Source organism: Protopterus annectens, chromosome 7.part0 (genome assembly GCF_019279795.1).
Source record: "Protopterus annectens isolate FY-2018-M chromosome 7.part0, PAN1.0, whole genome shotgun sequence".
Classification (NCBI taxonomy): Eukaryota; Metazoa; Chordata; order Ceratodontiformes; family Protopteridae; genus Protopterus; species Protopterus annectens.
This window is the reverse complement of record NC_056739.1, coordinates 105,509,435-105,528,971: the sequence shown is the minus strand read 5'-3', so window position 1 is coordinate 105,528,971 and position 19,537 is coordinate 105,509,435. Positions and strand designations below refer to the sequence as shown.

The following is a 19,537-nucleotide window of genomic DNA, read 5'->3' as shown; positions in this document are numbered from 1 at the left end:
TTCTACAAGGGCAACAGCCACTACCACAGCCTTCTTACGAGGAGTGGCAACCAAAGACATTATTGAGGCGGCTACTTGGACCTCCGTGCATACATTTGCCAAGCATTATAATTTGCCTCTATATTCCAGATCCCGAGCAGGATTTGCCACTGCTGTACTGCAAGGGATCCTAAACACACCATAATCTACTTTTATCCTCCTCCCCTAGTTGGCTATGGTATTCTACCCAGTTGTTATGACTGCAGATGCATCCATGAAGGACATAGTACAGTTTTGTACTTACCATAAATGTAGATGTCCGAACTGGATAGCATCTGCAGTCAGGATTACCCTCCTTTCCCTCTGTGGTACTCCTAGGGTGTTTACCCTCCTAATAGCTAGCTGTTGGGAGGAGTCTTTTATGGTGTATTTGTTTGTATATATGTACATACATGCTTATTGTTGTGTTTACCTCTATCTATTTGGAAACATTGGCATCTATCCAAATTTTAGCCTGCAAGAGGGCTTCTGGCATCTGGGGCAAGAAACACTGAGGAAAATGGCGTCGGCTGATGCTTTTATACCCGAAGACCAACAGAGATGACGTCGGGTGGAGTGCGACATCAGCCGAAGCCGGACCCGGACTTTGGAATCCGGCCGACTGAAGGGCTGCCTGACGACAGGACAACCCAGTTGTTATGACTGCAGATGCTATCCAGTTCGGACATCTACATTTATGGTAGGTACAAAACTGTACTTTTTGTACCTACCATAAATGTAGATGTTCGAAGATCCACATTGCTGCAGTCCAATTTACCCTCCCTCCTTCCCCTCTGTAGTTAGAGGCGGTTGTGTGGGTTGGATTGTAAATATTGTGTATATTGTATATATTGTACATATTATTAGTGCTAGGGTGGTTGATTGGTTGTTTGTTGTCTTTGGGTTTTGACCTTTCTTGTTAGGGTCTTCTGACATCTGGGGCAAGAAAAGACTGAGGATATGACGTCGGTCATGCGCATTTGTACCCTGACATCCTGATGTCAGTCTAATGCGCCTTGACCGACGTCAGCCTTATACTTTGATATTCGGGCCGACCGAGGACAGCGGACTACCCAAGTGTAAGGACTGCAGCAATGTGGATCTTCGAACATCTACATTTATGGTAGGTACAAAACTGTACTTTTTCAGGTGCAGTACTGTGAATTCTGCTTCCCTTTTTCTGAAAGAGCTGATCGCCTGTTTAAATTATAAGGCTTATAACTTCTGTTGATCGTGTTTTTTGTTGGTGCTGGCAAACAAACAAAAGTTACTAAGGAGACCAAGGTGTCAGGATTTAAAAGATGTCGAAAGTGCTCCCAAAAGATGTGAATTACTGATGGTCATATTGAATGTGTATACTGTTTAGGATCCCTGCATTTGTAGGAAAGTTGTTCCATTTGTCATTCTTTCAGCTCGAGGGTGTTGCAAGAGTGAAAGAATAAGTTGATACTGAAGGGTTTGCTAAAGTCTTCCTTTGTTGAGGATTTGGATAAGGGTTAAACTCCTTCAAAAAAGACCTCTTCACTTTCATCTAAGTCTGACAAGGGCTCGAAGAGACCATCTCCTGCCTCATTAGATGGTTTGGAGCCATCAGAAAAGATACAAAAAGTTTTGGAACTGATAACCTCAATTCAGACTTCTACCTCATCTCCATCTTTGTCGGAGCAGATGGCAGTTAGAGCTAGGAGCCGATCACCTGCTTTTAGATCCAGTGTCTCCTACACTCAGATTCCCAATATTACAGTCTGTGACATTACTAGTGCCACCCTCTCGTTCTTCCAGAAGTCTGTCAGATTTGGATATCGATTGCTTGGTGCAGAAGCTTTTGAGGACACCGGCTCTATCAAAAATTTTATCGGAATAGACCAACCAGGCTTTGGATCAGACTACACCAGATGTTCTTTGTGTTTCACTGTTGCAGTCATTACATTTGGGTTATCTGCTTGCAGTAGCCCTCAGTCGGCCTGATAACAAAGTCTTGGGTCCTGTGTCTGTTGCTGTCCCTTCTTCCATGACGTCAGGTCGTCAGGGATATAAAACATGCAGCCGACACCATTACATCAGTCTTTCTTGCCGTGCGGTGCCCAAAGCAGGAGCAGTTCGCAAGTGCCAGTCGGCCGACTCCTGAATTTTTCATTTTCGAGTTTCAGAACCGAAGTCTTCAACTAAAGCTTAGTACCCCATTGGGGAAACTTTTTCTTGCTCCTTACCGATGTCAGTAAAAGCTAATAATTGAATTACTTGTGGAAAGCAAATACCTCACAAAGATTTTCATTCGTACTGTATTCCTTGCCTAGGTCCTGACCATGATGTACCTTGCTGTCAGTTTTGTGCTTTATTTAATCAGCGCACTATCCATCGTCAATATTTATATAGGGATGACCCCTTCTACGCTTAGAGAACGTATTGGGGAACACATGTACTGTATAAAAACAAAATATAGCAAAAATGCCTCTATACAAGCACTTTATTGAATGTTTTAAATATAAGAAATTTCTTTTTTCAGTATTAGATGTGGGTAACACTGATTTAAGGGGAGGTGATTTTAAGAACCAATTAGAACAAAAAGAAACAGTTTGGCAGGCTAATAAAAAACCTGGTTTAAATGGCTACATTAATATTAAATGTTTTTTTAAAATACTGGAAATTAGGAGTTTTAAAACAACGGAGTGGAAACAAACTGCTACAAGAATGCTGGAAACACTGAGAGCCCAGAAAGCACGAGTCACCTTAACGCAGCTTTATTGTTACAAATAAAAATAGCGTTTTCGCTACAGGATGCAAGTAGCTTCTTCAGAGGTATATGAAAAAAGAGCGCCAACTTTTAGTCATATAAATACTTAAAACCAAATGACATCACTTCCTAGTCAATTAATAAACAAGAGCACAATTCTAAATGAAAACACATCTTTAAGCCCTTATTTTGAATTTTAAAAACAATATTAAAAACCTTAATAAATGTTAATACATTACAACAATAATCATACTAATTTAATAAGTAGAAAACATTCATTAAAGACTTTAAAACAAGTAGTATAACTTAGAACGTATAAATGTCTCACGATGGCCTTTAAAAAACTCCCTAAAAGGAAATCTATGTGTAAATATATATACACAATCTTGAGATAAACATTTTGTGTGAAAATGTATATACATCTATTAGAACAGTAAAGGCTGCTAGTTGATAGAAGTCACCCAATTTAAATAATTTAATGTTTTCATAAATTCATTGAGTGACAGCTACCTAAGGTAGGACTTATACTTAAGAACTGGTGCTATATTGCAACTCTCATTCAACCCGGGCACATTAAAGGCGTCAAGTTTCAATTGCCATTCTAGTTCACGATTCTCTAATAAGAGAGAAACCGGACCACCCCTGATAGAAATGGGTATTTGATCAATACCCATAAAAACGAAATTATGTCCTGGGTTGTGAACAATGTGTTTTGCTAATGCGTTATCACAATTCCTATTCTTTATCGCATAACAATGTTGGTAAATGCGTTCTCTGAATTTCCTGTTGGTTTTACCGACATAGAACGCAGAACAACAAACACAAAATGCCAGATATATAATAGATTTTGTATCACAATTAATTTTAAAATGAACATCGTATTTTTTCTGCCTAATAAGAAAAGTACTGCCTGTGCGTATTACGTTACACCAGTTACACGAACCACATTTTAAGCAGCCTTTAGATCTATTATAAATGTTGGCATCAGACTTTTTTTGTAGTAGCTCTTTAATGTTACTACCTCTCTTGTACACTATTCTAGGTTTTGTTCCAAATTTCTCAATTAAGAGTGTGTTTCTGGTAATGAACTGCCAGTTTTTTTCTATTATTCCTGAAATTTCCTTAGAATTCAAATTAAAAGTGGTAATGAAACTCAATGGAAACTTGAACGCTCTTTTCCAAATTGGCTTCAGAGGTGCAAGTAATGGTTGTCGGGGCTATCTGCTCAATTAAATCAACTTCATCAGAATTTTCGTGAAAAAGCAAAGGCTTATAAAAACCTCTAGCTCTCTTAGATTCAACTTCAAGTATTAAATCATCAATGATTCCTGATGGATAACCCCGATTTACAAATAAATCTTTTAAAAAGGAGCATTCTGTCGAAAATTCACACAAGTCACTACACATCCTTACTGCTCTCACCAGTTGCCCTTTAACAATTGCCCTTTTTAGTTTGAACGGGTGTGAGCTGGAAAAATGAAGGAAGGAATTTACGTATGTATCCTTCCTGTAAATAGAAGATTTTAGTTTGGACCTAGTTCTATCTTTTATTAGTTTGACATCCAAATAATCAATTTCGTCACTAGCGAAATGATGTGTAAATTTCAAGAAGGGTGTAGTTTGATTAATGAAATCAACAAAAGATTGCGCTGAAGCTTCTTCCCCCTTAAAAAGAATGAAGACATCGTCCAAAAATCGGGTGTAGTAACATATTTTCTCTTTCCACTCTGGGTGGTTAAAAACAAAATGTTTTTCCCAGTAGGCCATAAATGTGTTCGCTACACTAGCTCCACAAGGGGAGCCCATTGCTACCCCTTGTTTTTGTATGTAATACTCGTTCTCAAAGATGAAAAAATTGGAAGACAGGACTATGTCAAGCAACTCGGTGACGTTGTCAATTTCAATTCTTGGTGCCCCCAATTCGAGTAATAGCAAGCCTATCCATTCAGTAGCCTCTTGGTGGGTAATGGAAGTGTACAAATCGACAACGTCGATTGTAAGAAAATTAAGAGAGCTATCAAATCCCATACTGTTAATGTTAGATAGAAAGGTCCAAGAATCTTTGCAGATACTAGGAATCAACTTCAAATATTTTGAAAGTAAAAGGTCTATGTATTTTGAACTAGGGTATGAGATGGAGGACCTCCCATCAACCAATGCTCTCATAGGTGGATCACTAATGTTTTTATGGACCTTAGGTATACCAAACATCACCGGAACCCTAGGTTGTGTGATGTCAATGTATTCAAATGTATCCAAATCAATCCTACCTTCAGGTTTCCATTTCTTCTGACTCCTCTTCTGATCAGGAATTTTCTATTCCACCCTATGAGGATTCTGATGCAGAGGATTCCATCCCATCTGCATCTCCTCCTGAGGATTACTCATTTGGAGAGACTTTGCATACTTTAAGGGAACATTTTCATTGGGAGAGTCAGGACTTCTCTGAATCAAAAAAAGAGGCTTAGGGATCTCCTTCTTCTTCCTCAGCATAGGCCATTGGCAATACCTCCTGTATTACATTGTTGATGATGTGTTCTCGGAATCAAGCATGGCTCCTGATTCCCTGCCTCCGGCTCCTAGTAAGCCAGACAGATATTACAGGGTTCCTGACTCCCACAAATTTCTTTTCAAAAATCCTTCTGCTGATCGTGAGATTATTTCTCAGGGTCCCAAGGGTGTAAAGGCTTCTACAGCCAAAAATCCTACCCCTTCTGATAGAGATTCCAGGGTGCTGGATAGATGGGGTTAAGAAGGTTTATACGTCTGCAGCCTTGGCAATCAGGGCTTTAAACTGCCAGTTTCATATGCTTAAATGTCAACAGCATGTTATGGGCTTACTTAAACAGAAAATGATGTTGACTTGTGATTGTGTGGAAAATAAAGTGTTACAGGATTTATTGCATTCAGCATAACAGGTTGGAAAGCATACTTTGCAATGTGGTTTTGATTCCTTGGAGGCCTCTTGTAGGGCCGCTGTTACTGGATCTGTGATTAGAAGGCTTGCCTGGCTCAAGGAGCAAAATATGCCTGATCATGTTAAAGCTAAATTATTGGATGCCCCTTTGCAGCATGATAATCTGTTTGGTAATAAGGCAGAAGAGGTTTTAAAGAAAATGAAAGACAAAGCTAAATCTATGCAAACTGTAAAAGATTTCTTGCAAGTGCAGCCTCCCAGGTTCAGTAGGCACTGGCCTACTAAAAATTGGTCCTTTCCTGTGTCCAACAGAGCCACTCAGGGCAAACCCAGGTGCTCAAAAGGCTCCAGATGTCAATCACAGGGTTCTTACAGGTCAAAGCAATGGGGTGTCTCCACCTCCAAATCTGGAGGAAACAAAGCGCAACCCTACAGTAAGCAATCTCAATGACTTTTTTCTACCATCTCCAAGCACTTATCTTTTGGCAGCCCCCTTGGGGGGAAAACTAGCACTTCATGCTCAAAATTGGCAGTTAATTACCCAGGACAAGTGGGTATTAAACATAGTATCCCAGGGGTACAGATTTAATTTCCATACTTTTCCAATTCCAAACGGATGGCCTGATCTGCCACAAAACCAGTGGACAGAGGCTCAGAAACAAGTTATGTCCCTCATGGATATGGGGGCTATTCAACCAGTACCAGAAAAGGAAAAAGGACAAAGTTTTTATTCAAGACTTTTCCTGGTACCCAGAAAAGACAATGCCTGGCGTCCAATACTGGACTTATCAATTTTGAACACGTTCCTGGACATTCCAAAATTCAAAATGCTGACTTTACAACAGCTACTGCCTATGCTGGGCAGGAACTCTTGGTTAGTGACTCTGGACTTAAAAGAGGCATATCTGCATATCCCAATAAGGGAATCATGCAGAATATACCTCCACTTCAAGGCAGGTTTTCTGCATTACCAATTCTCTGCACTGCCCTTTGGCTTATCTACTTCACCCAGGGTATTTACAAAGCACCTGGCACCAGTAATTGCATTCTGCAGACAAAGAAGCATGCAAATCTATCCTTACTTGGACGATTGTCTCATTCAAGCAGAGGACAAGGACATTCTTCTTCAACATCTGGCGTTTGTAAAAAGGCTTCTAGCATGCCTAGGGTACACCATAAACGAAAATAAATCAGAACTGGTACCCTCTCAAGTAATTACATTCCTGGATGCAAGCTTGAATACATCTGCCCAGATGGCTTACCTCACACCAGACAAACAGACAACTGACAACATAATTCAAACAAATGGCAACAAAAACCCAGTTATCTGCAAGACAAATTCTGCAGGCTTTGGGGTTCATGGCATCCTGCATTCTACTAATTCCATATGCGAGACTGCATATGAGGAAGCTTCAACGATACCTAAACAGTTTATGGAGTCAACATTGTCACAGCCAGGAAACAATGATTCCTCTCATTCCCTGCCTACAACAGTAGTTTATTTGGTGGGCAGAGACGTGTCATCAAAACAAGGGGCTGTCATTCACTCTACCCCCTGCCACCCAAACCCTAACTACAGATGCATCAGACTATGCTTGGGGGGCCCACCTGGCAGAGAGATGCTTGCAGGGCAAATGGAGCCCAAACCAAATGCATCTGCATATCAACCAGAAAGAAATGCTAGCTGTTCAGAATGCTCTGACAGCCTTCAAGGACTTCAAGGACTTTCTTCATCCTGGACAACAACTGATAGATGGACAACACAGCAGTTATGTGGTACATAAACAAGCAGGGGGGTACACATTCCTACCCCCTTTGCAGACTAGCCATGGCCTTGCGCAACACAGCCTTGACTTACCAAATACATCTCCAAGCTCAATTCCTGCCAGGAAAGCAAAATACTTTGGCAGACAACCTAAGCAGAAATCTTATGGACCCGCACGAAAGGAAACTGCACCCACAAATCTTCAGCATGTTAACACAGAAATGGGGGAGCCCAGAATGCCTCCCCCCAAAATTATCAGTTGGACAAATTCTGCACAAGAGCTCATCACAAAAAAGCATGGAAAGTAGATGCTGTACCCTTCAGCTGGAAAAACCTATCAGTCTATGCCTTTCCCCCTCTGCCTCTACTCTCCAAGGTCTTACTAAAAGTCAGACAGGAAAAACCAAAAATGATCCTAATTGCTCCGGACTGGCCTCGCCAGCAGTGGTACCCGCTTCTAAGGAACATGTCACACCTTCCTCCATGGTACTTGCCTCAAATACCTCATCCACTGTCTCAACAGAACTATCAAATTCTGCACACTTGGCTCCAAACTGAATCTTGCAGCATGGCTAATCAACTAATTATTCAAACCACAACTCTCAGTAAGTCTGTGATGGATGTCATTTTGGAAGCCAGAAGGCCTAGTACTAGAAAATCTTATGCTGATAAATGGAAGAGATTTTGTGCTTGGAACCAAGCACAAGGAATAGACACAGCATAGCCCAATATTCCTCAGATTTTACAATTCTTAACTGAGATGCTTGACAAGGGCCTATTTTTTTCTTCAATAAAAATCCATGCCTCTGCCATCTCGGCTCATTACAACACAGAGCCTGCCCTCTTTTCTCATCCACTGCTTAAACAGCATCTTAGAGGGGCTACAAATTTAAGGCCTCCCAGGAGAGCACCAACTCCTGCATGGGAGCTCAATTTTGTGCTGGAAAAACTCACCCTGCCTCCTTTTGAACCAGCAGCTACTGCAGATATAAAATTTATATCTTGGAAAACAGCTTTTCTTTTGGCAGTCACTTCAGCAAGAAGGGTTTCAGAACTACAGGCTCTCATGGCAGTGGAGCCTTTCATTATATTTTACCCGGACAGGGTGGCCCTCAGGACCAATCCTTCTTTTATGCCTAAGGTGGTATCCAGTGTGGCTCTTAACCAGACCATTCACCTGCCAGCATTTTACCCAAATCCGCAGAACAAGGGGGAGTGGATTCTGCATTCATTTGATGTACACAGACAACTAACATTATACTTAAACAGGACCAAATCTCTAAGAAAGTCTGAGCAACTACTGATAGCATTTGCTGCAGGATCAGAGGGGAAGGCTATATCAAAGCAGACTATTTCTAAATGGATAGGCCACTGCATTCATTTCTGCTATTTGCACCATGGTAAACCTGTGCCCAAGGGGATCAGATCACATTCCACCAGGACTGCCTCTGCTTCAGCAGCTTTTCTCAGAGGTGTCCCAACCAAAGACATTCTAGAAGCTGCTACTTGGAGCTCTGTTCATACCTCTTCTCCAAGTCCAGGGCAGGCTTTGCCATTGCAGTCCTGCAGGGCCTTATAGCCGCTCCTAATGCTGTTTAGTTCCATCCTCCCTTCCATAGCTTTGGGATTCTACCCAAATGTAATGACTGCAACAGTGAAACACGAAGAACATAGTACAGTTGTGTGCATTTACCATAAATGTAGATGTTCGAGTGTATTCACTGTTGCAGTCCGGGTTACCCACCCACCATCCCCCATTCTATACCTTTTCTTTCCTTCACTATACTCAAAAGCCTTTGCGGTGTATTTGCTTTCAGTTGAAGGTAAAGTTTATGTTTCTAAAAGTGCATTTATATATTTACTGTTTATTTATATATATATATATTTGTTTGCTTCCCATTTGAGGGGCAACTGACATCTGGGGCAAGAAAAACTGAATAAAATGGGGGTGGCTGCATGTTTTATACCCGTGATGACCTGACGTCATGGAAGAGGAGACAGCAACCGACGCAGGCCCCAAGACTTTGTTATATAGGCCAACTGAGGGCAACCTGCCAGCAGATTACCCAAATGTAATGACTGCAACAGTGAATACACTCGAACATCTACATTTATGGTAAGTGAACAGAACTGTGCTTTTCTTCGCCTCCTACCGCTCGGACTACCATGGCACCAACGGAGGTGTCTAGTGGCTGACAGACTCTGGTCGGCTCGGGAGGGGGGATAGCCGGACTGAGTTTTTATCGGTTCCGACTTTACCTCTCGGAGCTTCGGCTCAGATGATTTCGGCTCCTGCCTCGACCTTGGAGCCATCTCTCATGGCTCCGGGAGGAGCTTCTGGTTCCTCGGAGCTGGAGTTCTTCTCAGGTCATGGGTGAAGGGCCTTTACGGTCATGAGGAGAGCTTTGTCCCCACGGGCATCCAGTATGAGACACTGTCATTCTTTCCCCTAGGGCTTTTGTTCCAGCTTCTGGACAATCTGGCCCACAGCGAAGAGATCCAAAGCCTCATGAGGCCCCAAAGGGCTAACCCTTCTCTTTTGGAACCTCCCCAGAAGCTCCATCTGAGGAGGCACCTTGAAAGAGATTATGTAAGAGGAAGCATCTGGATTCCCCTGAGGAGTCATTGACCTCAGACACCGACCTCGTTGAATCAGAGGTTTCCCCTCGGTTGCCTTCTGAAGATGTCTCATTTGCAGACATCTTGGAAGTCCTTAACCAGAGAGGCGGCTGGAAGGCCACTAACCCTTCTGAAGAGGAGTCTGTGTATATGAAGGCTTTTGGTTCTCGACCTTCCACCTCTTGGGTTTCTCCGCCTTTCAACAAACTCATGGAATTGGTTTGTTGAAAGGCGTGGGCATCTCCAAATACAGTGGAGCATGCCCCTAGGAGGCCTAATAAATTTATTACTGCACCAGAGGACAAAAAATTCTTGACTAAAAGATTGCCTGTAGATGCTATGGTGACGGCAGCAGCAGCCACCAAAAAGGAGATATCCGAGACGTCTACATCTGTCCATCCACCGAATAGTTACATACGATGGACAGGTACGGGAAGCGCATGTTCTCATCAGTGACCTTTACACTACGGTCTCTGAATTACCTAACTCACTTTACAAGATTACAGAGAGATGATCTAAAGGAGCTTGGAGATGCTCTCCAGGGTAACTTAGCCATGGCAGTCTTGGATAAGTTAACTTCCCAGCTCTCCACCCTAAACTCGATATTCAACTCTTCCATGAAGCTTATTTCGTATGCAGCCATTGGAGCAAGTAGATCAGCGAAGTAGATCTGGAATTGCCCTTAGGAGACATTCCTGGATGTGCTTGTGTTCATTTGTGGAACCTTTCAAGTCATCCTTCATCAACATCCCTTTTGATGGCTCAATGCTTTTTGGGCCCAAAGTTAATGAAACACTGACCAGGTGTGAGCAGGAAGGGAAGACTCTCTCAGCCATTGCAGTCCGTTTTTCTATTCCTTCAAGACCCTATCCTAAGAGTGGAAAGATGTGGTTTCGTAAATCCTAGAGAGCCTTTCAAGACACACTTGGTGAACCCCCTCCAGTGGCAGAGGAGAGGAAAATAATGGAAGACGCCGGCCACGCGGCAGAGGGGGTTCGCAAAATCAGGGCTACCGGAAATCTTTCTTTGGCAAGCCCTTCCAGCGTTCCTGGAAGGAAGCCCAACTGCTCCACTCTGGAGGCAGTCAGGGGGTGCTTGTCTTTGTATACAGATACCTGGCTAAAAATAGCAAAAGACAACTGGGTACAAAGGATCATATCCAGAGGTTACTCTATTCTTTTTTCCAACCCTCCCCCAACCTTGAGAAGAATTCCGTATGTTCCAACAAGTCACAGGAATCAGGCAACAACCGAAGCTCAAAAGTTGCTAGAAAGAGTCATTCAACCAGTCCCCGCAGACCAGATAGGATCCGGGACTTACTGAAGATTCTTTTTAGTCCCAAAGAAAATAAGGGACTGGCGACCAATATTGGAGCTCAGCACATTAAACAAATCAGTAAAGAAGACAAAGTTCCGGATGGTCATGCTACAGTTAATTCTTCCCTTTCTGGTAAAAGACAATTGGATATACTCTATAGACCTGCAAGATGCGTACTACCACATAAAAATGGACACACCATCCAGGAGTCACTACCAATTCAGAGCAGTGCCTTTTGGGCTCACTATTGCCCCAGAGTGTTCACCAAATGCATGGCAGTGGTTACAGCTCATCTGAAGTATGCAGGATTCCAGGTGTTTCCGTATTTAGACTTCTGGCTCCTTACTGCCACCACCAGGCATCTACTACTACAAGCAAGAGACAACACTTTGGACCTGTGTACTCAACTAGGTATCACAATCAGTTACGAAAAATCGGCCTTATTGCCGATTTATTGGCGCAGAACTAAACTCTGTTTCAATGAAGGTAACTCTTCCACAAGAATGGATACATACCCTTTGGACACAAATTCAAAATCTGCTTCCGAGAAAGAGAGTCCAAGCAAGAACTGTTCTCAAAGTTTAAGGAACTATATCAGCAAAAGTCACCATACTCCCCCTAGATCGGATGCATATGAGAATTCTCCAGTGGCTTCTTTTTACCCAGTGTTCGATGAAGGAACTACCGATGTCTTACCAGGTAATTCTGACAGACTCTTGCAAAAGAGACCTAACCTGGTGGCTAAATTCAGATCAAGTCACCATAGGTCATCCTTTCACTCTACCTCCCCCATCAGCCACAGTGCACGAATGCTTCCCAGATGGGGGGGGGGAGGGGGCACTATCAGGGAAAGACAGCCCAAGGCACTTGGCAAGAACACGAGACTCACCTGCACATCAATGTACTGGAGATTAGAGCAGTGCTATTGGCGTTGCAAGCATTTCAGCTCTCTTCCTCTAGGAACAATTGCAATCCAGACGGACAGCATGTCAGTCGTATGGTACATAAACAGGAAGGAACCATGTCTTACCCCCCTTTGTCGAGAGGCCCTCAGAGTATGGCTGTGGGCGACCTCTTCCCAGCACTTTCTGATAGCAGTGCATATCCTGGGGAAATCCAACGTGATAGTGGACAAACTCAGCAGGGCAATTCTAATGCCCCACAAGTGGTCCCTGAAGCAAGAAATGGCGGAAATGATTTTTCGCAAATGGGGCCAGTCTTGCTGCAATCGTTTTGCCACGTCCACGAACACAAAATGCAGCAGCTATTTTGCCCTCATCCCCCCACCGGGGAAATCACCAAGGGACGTACTTGTACACAATTAGCCCCTGGGTCTCCTTTATGCTTTTCCTCCTTTTCCACTGATGCCCAAGGTACTTTAGAAAGCCAGTTTGCTGGGAGGGACATTAATCCCGATAGTGCCATACTGGCCTCGTCAAATTTGGTTTCTCTTCCTACAGCCTCATCTACAAAAAAAGTCTTGGATCCTGGACCCAGTACCAGATCTCTTGACACATTCTTCAGGGGCTTTTCATCCCTGTCTTTCCACCCTCAAGCTGACAGCTTGGCTGCTCCGATTCCCAAAATAACCAGGTCACAAAATCTTTCATCTGCAGTTCAACATACTCTGATTTTTTTCTCACAAATCATCTGCCAGGGAATTGTACCTCAGTAAATGGAAGAGATTTTCTACCTGGGCTTTACAAAATCATATTGATCCATATTCAGCACCCATGTCATCTATACTAGAATTTTTGACTAAACCTTTTAATTAAGGAGCTGTGGCAGCTACTATCAGAGTTCAATTAGCAGCTATCTCAAATTTTCATATTGGCAGTGAAGATTCAAGTATAATGTCTCACAGGCTTGCAAAAGCCTTCCTAAGAGGCATAAATCTGTTAACACCATATATCAGACCACCGTTACCACCATGGAATCTCAACTTTTTTTTGTCCAAAATAATTCTCCCCCCCTTTGAACCTGCATCATGTTACTTGAAATTTCTAACCTGGAAAACTGCCTTTCTAGTGGCTATCACTTCAGCCAGAAGAGTATCTCAGTTGCAGGCCTTGTCCATTAAACTTCCATACATGCTGTTTTACAATGATAGAGTGTCACTCCAGACAAATCCATCCTTTTTACTCAAAGTATGCTCAGAATCTAGCCTCAATCAATCTATTGACCTACCAGTATTGTTCCCAAGTACGGCAATAAGGCAGAATACATGCTACATCAGGTGGACGTTCATAAACAACTGAGTTTTTACCTACATAGAACAAAAGACACTAGAAAATCTGATCAACTTTTCGTATCCTACTCAGAAAATAAAAAAGGTCTTCTAATAATAACTACTTTATCAAACTAGCTGCATTTTGTTTGTATATAATTCAGCAAATAAAGAACTGCCACAAGGGATCAGAGCACATTCAAAAAGGGCAGTATCTACTTCCTCTGCTTTCCGTGCTAGGCTGCCCATAGCTACTATTTGTGCAGCAGCTGCATGGGTTAAGCCTCATATCTTTATCACTCATTGCAAAGTAGACATGGCTTCCAGGGACAGGGCCTCTTTTGGTTCCACTGTTCTGAAGAATATACTCCCTTGAGCCACCCAAAAAGAAAGGTGATAGGGACGCTGTCCCATCAGTCAAGAATGAAGGCGACATAGGACAACTTCACTTAAAGAAGCTATGTACCTACCATAACTTTCCATGCGAGTTGTCCATCTCGCCCTTCATTCTTACATCCCACCCATCTAACCCCCTTCCTTGATTTCTGGGAGAATGAGAGGTTGTTTTTCCATTTGGCTATTGGTCTTTGACCCTCTTCTAAGTCTGGTAAAGGTGTATACTTGGTTTAGGTATCTATTTCCATTTTATATAAAAATAGAACATCAGCAAACAAGACCTGGGGAATGCCCTACAGAATCATGGAATAGGGATGGAGCCACGAGCTAGCTGAAGACCTCAAGCTTTAGAAAGTGGCGTAGAGTCGGAACTGAGGATCGGTTCTGAACCCATCAGTCAAGAATGAAGGGTGAGATGGACAACTCACATAGAACGTTATGGTAGGTACATAACTTCTTTTTTTCAGTTTCTGTTTTCACAGTGGGAGAGTTTTAATTAAGCTATTGATCAGTGTGTAGCCGTCTTGGAAGTCCCAACTGTATTGTATTTTGTTACTTTTGCCATTGGGAGGCAAATTCTTGGCAGCGACAGGGCTGTTTAAAAAAAAAAAATAGGCAAAAGCTACCACTGCAACGTTTGTAAAAGGGACACCTACAGAGACCACACTGGAAGTAGCTATGTAGTCCTCTGTGCACATCTTTCCCAAACATTGCCACCATGGTACCATATCTAGAGCCAGAGATGGGTTTGCCTCTTCCACTCTGCAGAGCCTTCTGTCACCGGTACAAAATACTGTCCAGCCCTCCCCAGTAGTAAAGTTTTTCAAGTCCTCCAAAGACTTAATTCAGATGAACATAGTAAAGTTATGGAGCTAGCTTACTAGAATTGAAGATGTTCAAGTAGATGAATGTTACAGTACATTTTGTGTCTATTCTACTCCCTCTTTCTTCTCTTCTGCCACTGGGATTAGGGTAGGTTCCCTACCAATTCACTGCCCCTTCCCCAAATTCTGTGCTCCTTTAGCACACTGTTTGCAGTAGTCACTGAGGCAGATTGTTTTCAAGCTGTGGAATGTTGACTCTGATAGGGCAGTCAAGAAAGACCTGAAGATGGCAGCAGCCAACATACCTTTGTACTACCCCTACCCCCTGATCTTGGACCTAAAGATGTCCCATGGCTGGGGGGATGGTGAAAGACTATAGTAGTTGGGCTGACTAAAGATTTCAGCACTGCTGAAGTCGTTAGGGCTTAGTATTGCAACATTGATCACTTGAACATCTTCAGTTATGGTATGTTTGCTGTACAGCTTTACTTTCTCCCTCCTGTTTAATCTTGGAAGCCAAAGCTGCTTTACCAAGTGGACCTCTTGATAAAAGAGAAAGGGACCTTACCACACCCCCTCCCTCAGAACTCTAAGGCTGACTACAGGGATGATTTAGTTTGCATGAATGTAAATATTACAAATTTATTGTTTTAAGCAAGATGTACAAGAACATTAATTACTGTGTGATTTTTTTTTTTGGGGGGGGGCAGAATTGTACATAAAATTGGTAAAAATTGTGTGCTTTACATATTTTAAAATTGTTTGCTGATATGTGTATTATTTTTACTTGCTTTATTCTAAAGGTTAAAGTTCAGCAGGCCACTTTGGAGATGCAGTTGATACCATTTAATATTCTTCTGAGAACCACCTTGGACTTGTTGCAAGAAAAAGACCAAGCCCAGATCTTTTCCAAACCGGTTGACCTTAAAGAGGCAAGTTTGTGTTAGTGTAATGCAAATCCTGTGTCATACTGAGTACTTCCCAAAAACATACCCACCATTTTTCTAGCGCCAAGTGTTCATATTTTGTCACACATTTGTATTGTTTTCTTGTTTCTGTTTGTGGTTACAAGTTGGCTGACCTAATTAGACCTATTCTCATACACTTGTGTTTAATCATTTGCAGGATCTCTTGCATTCATTGTCATGTTGTTCAGGTTTGAAAAACAATCCATCTGCTCTCATTCATTTTCACATGTGTTTTCTTCCAAGTGTTTACATGACGTCTTGAAGCATGAATTCACATCTGTGAGAAAGCCTGCGCTGGTATGATTGGCAAGACCTAGAAGACTTGCCAGGGATGTGGTATGAATGTACAAATGTGAAGCATATGCAGACTACCTTATCTTAGTTTTATGATAAAAAGTGGATTTAAAAAAAAAATAACAATATTTTCTCTCTCAATTTTATTAATGGTACTTTTCAGTGATGTGTGTAGTGCTAGCTGTATAGATGCAATGTTAAAAACACTTCGGTGAACTTAGGACTTGGGATGTCCTATGTTCAATATGTAAATGATTATTGCAGCAGCCTAAGTTATATGGGTCCTTCTGCATGAACCAGCTAACGTCTTAGATGCCTTCCATGCACTTCAACAGCCAGGGGCTCATATGGAGCTCTATATAAATGGCAGTTGAAGCACAAAAATGTCCAGAGCTTTCTTGCTGCTGAAATAATATCTGAAGAAGTTTGGTGACCGTACTAAACGAAAGCGCTAATAAATTGCTCTTTTATTTATTGCCGAGTGCCTTTTTATTGTTTTTACTGCTAGCCATTTTTCTGTTACTAGTTTTTGCTGAAATAACTGGTTCTTTTGCGGGCCACATGAATCAACCAGTGGGATAGAGATCTTTCAAGAATCGGGCAGATTAAGTCCCCACTGGGGAAAGCCTTCATTTGCTACAAAGTAAGGAGATTTGGATTATTTTTGCATGTACAAAAAGATTTTTTTGTGGGCGCTTAGTGTAAACTTTTTGGGAGGAAATGTTTTCATTTTGGCAAAAAAAAATATTCAAGTGTTAAATTTTTTTGTTTGGGACTGGCTGTTTTGCTTGTGGGGAACTGTAAGTGGTTTACTTCAGAAACGCATGTTCTCTCTATTGTCTTTACCGACTGACATAGGCACCGATATCCACTTTTTATACCACTTTCTCAACTTACTGATGGAGAAGCCTTCGACCTCCATGGTTGCACCTTCCTCTGCATTTAAAAAGAAGCAACTTGTTATGGCATCTTTTGGGGTCAGACCAACTCCAAATTTGCCTCAGCTGCATCAGGTGGGTGACTCTGTTGTAACCACTTGTTGTTCTTCAGACTTTTCATCTTTTTTCCCCCCGGTCATTTTGGGTTAGCCTTCCAAGCTATCAGTAACCAGTGGGTGTCCGCATCCTCTGTGGCTGTAGAGATGCCCTTGGAGGGCATGGGAGAGCCACTTTCCATTGTGTCAGGAGAAAGCAGGTGAAGTTTCTTAACTTGGCCAGGATGAGGATGTGGAAGCTAGGTCCAGTGTGCCTAAGGTTCAGGCATTTTTAGGGAGCATGTGCTTATTGAGAATAACCTAGTCTCTCCTGTTTCTATTTTCATTGTCAGGTCAGATTTACTGATATTTGATAAGGAATGAATTTCTGCCCTTTCCCAACCTTCTGAATTTTCTAAGGAAAGTGGAAGAGTTCCCTCTCATTCTGATAAGAATTTTCAGTCAGAAGAACAGACATTGCAGGAGGAGGTTTTTGAAACACAGGAAATTCTTCTCAGTCTGAGCATTCTGATTCTGAGGAAAGTACAGTAGCAGATTTCTCCACTTACGAGATTTCTTTAACTGACATTTTACCTAATGTGAAAGGATTTTGGTGGGACCAGAAGTGATTCCTATTTCGCAGAAAATGTAATGTTAAGTTGTCATTCTCGCCTTCATTCTTGCTGGATGGGTTCGGAGCCGAATCTTGGCTCCGACTCTGCCTATACTATAGCTCGAGAGCTATTTTTTACCGGCTCGAGGCAGTCCTATATCCCACAATACCATGCGCTAACTCCCCAGATCTCGTTTGCCGCTTCGCTACGAGGTTGTCTATTTTACCGGCTCAGGTCAGTAAGGAGTTTTTTACTTAATCAAACTAGTTTTTCAGTAGTTTTTTCACAGTAAATATCCTGTTTTAGATCCCTTTTCTGAATCAATTCTACTAGTAGCTCCCTTAGTTAATTTTTTATTTTTTTTGGGCCTACGGGCTTTACCTCAGTTCCCCACCCCTTCCTATCTGTGTGTGTGGGTTTAGTCAGTCCCCTCAACTATTTTTAATTTTAAATTGTGTGTCTGTGTGTGGGCTGACTGTTTTTTCTCTTAGTGGTCAGGACTATGTCAAAAGACCCTAAGGTCTCGGGATTCAAGAAGTGTGACTCGTGCTGTCAGAAAATGTCTCTGACAGACGGTCACACTTCTTGTGTCTATTGCTTGGGGCCTTTACACCTGCAGGACTCTTGTTCCGTTTGCCACGGATTTAGTTCAAGAGTCCTGCAGGAGAGGCGTAACAAGCTAATTTTAAGGGGCTTGTTGAAGCCTGATGACTCCCCGTCCAAGTCTGGTTCAGGGAAGTCATCAAAAACCGCCAAACCCTCGGCTCCAGCTTCTGAGTCGAGGGCTGGCGTTATAGAGATGGCTCCGACCTCGGTTCCGGCTGGCTCCGAGGCGAGCAAAGTGGTTTCCGCTCCGAAACCATCATCGGAGCCAACCCCAGCGTGCAAGCGCTCTAGGTCCCCCTCCCTAGAGTCCGTTAGATTGGCTCCGAGATCCCCTCTCTTATCGGAGCGGAGTCATAGGACTCGTTCATCTAGGTTGTCTAGGCTTTCGGACCATGACATTGAGAGGGTGGTCAGTAGACTCATAAAATCTCAGGCACTGGCCCAAATGCTCCAAAGCCCATCTCACCAGACTGTGGCTCCTTCATTACAATTATCTATTCCTCCTCCGACTCATCACTCGAGCTCGGAGCCGGAGTTCCTCGGAACCGTGACCTTGCCTACGTCAGAGCCGATACTTCCTCCTTCGGCTCCGGTGTCGTCGGCTCCGACCCCTTCATTGGTTCCATCCGTGGAGAGGTCCGGGCGCCGGAACTCCATTGTCGACTCCGAGGGGGTGAGTGGCATCGGACCCTTGTCCGATCCCGCTCTCCCTCTCGGAGCTTCGACTCTGGTTAGTTCGGCCCCAACATCATTCTCGGAGCCTTCTCTGTCGGCTCTGGGGGTGGTTCCGGTCTCTTCGGAGCCGGTGCTGCCCTTGGTGTCTGATAGGGGAGCCTTCGAGATGAGGAGTGTGCTGGACCCAGTGTCCACTCCAAGGTTAAGTTCTGCGGCTCCTCCCTCCATAGTGCCTGTTACTGTCTCTGGCCATTCTCTTGCACCTGTCAGCAGAGATCCAAAGCGTGGGGTACCCACTTTGGGTGTCTTCTCCTCTTCAGAGGGCTCCCCTGAAGTTTCAGGGGAACCCCCTAGGAAAAGAAAGTGCAAGAAGAAGCACATAGACTCCCCCGAGTCTGTCACGTCGGACACTGACTTGGATGAGTCGGAAGATTACCCCAGATCCCCCTCTGAGGATGTCTCCTTTTCAGACATCCTGGAAATCCTTAGACAGAGGGGAAATTGGTCCACTCTCAAACCTTCCGAGGACGAGTCCGTTTACCTTGACGCTTTTGGATCTCGCCCTTCCACCTCCTGGGTGTCCCCCCCCC

General features: G+C 43.1%; 1 protein-coding gene across 3 annotated transcripts in view; it reads left to right on the top strand.

The window, feature by feature from the left end:
• Positions 1-19,537, top strand: part of BRPF3 (bromodomain and PHD finger containing 3) — a 1,617,494-nt gene that overhangs the window by 474,031 nt on the left and 1,123,926 nt on the right. For all 3 annotated transcript variants that reach the window (XM_044076533.1, XM_044076534.1, XM_044076535.1), the window contains one exon: positions 15,621-15,749. In XM_044076533.1, the coding sequence (XP_043932468.1) occupies positions 15,621-15,749 (129 nt within the window). The remainder of the gene's footprint in view (positions 1-15,620; positions 15,750-19,537) is intronic.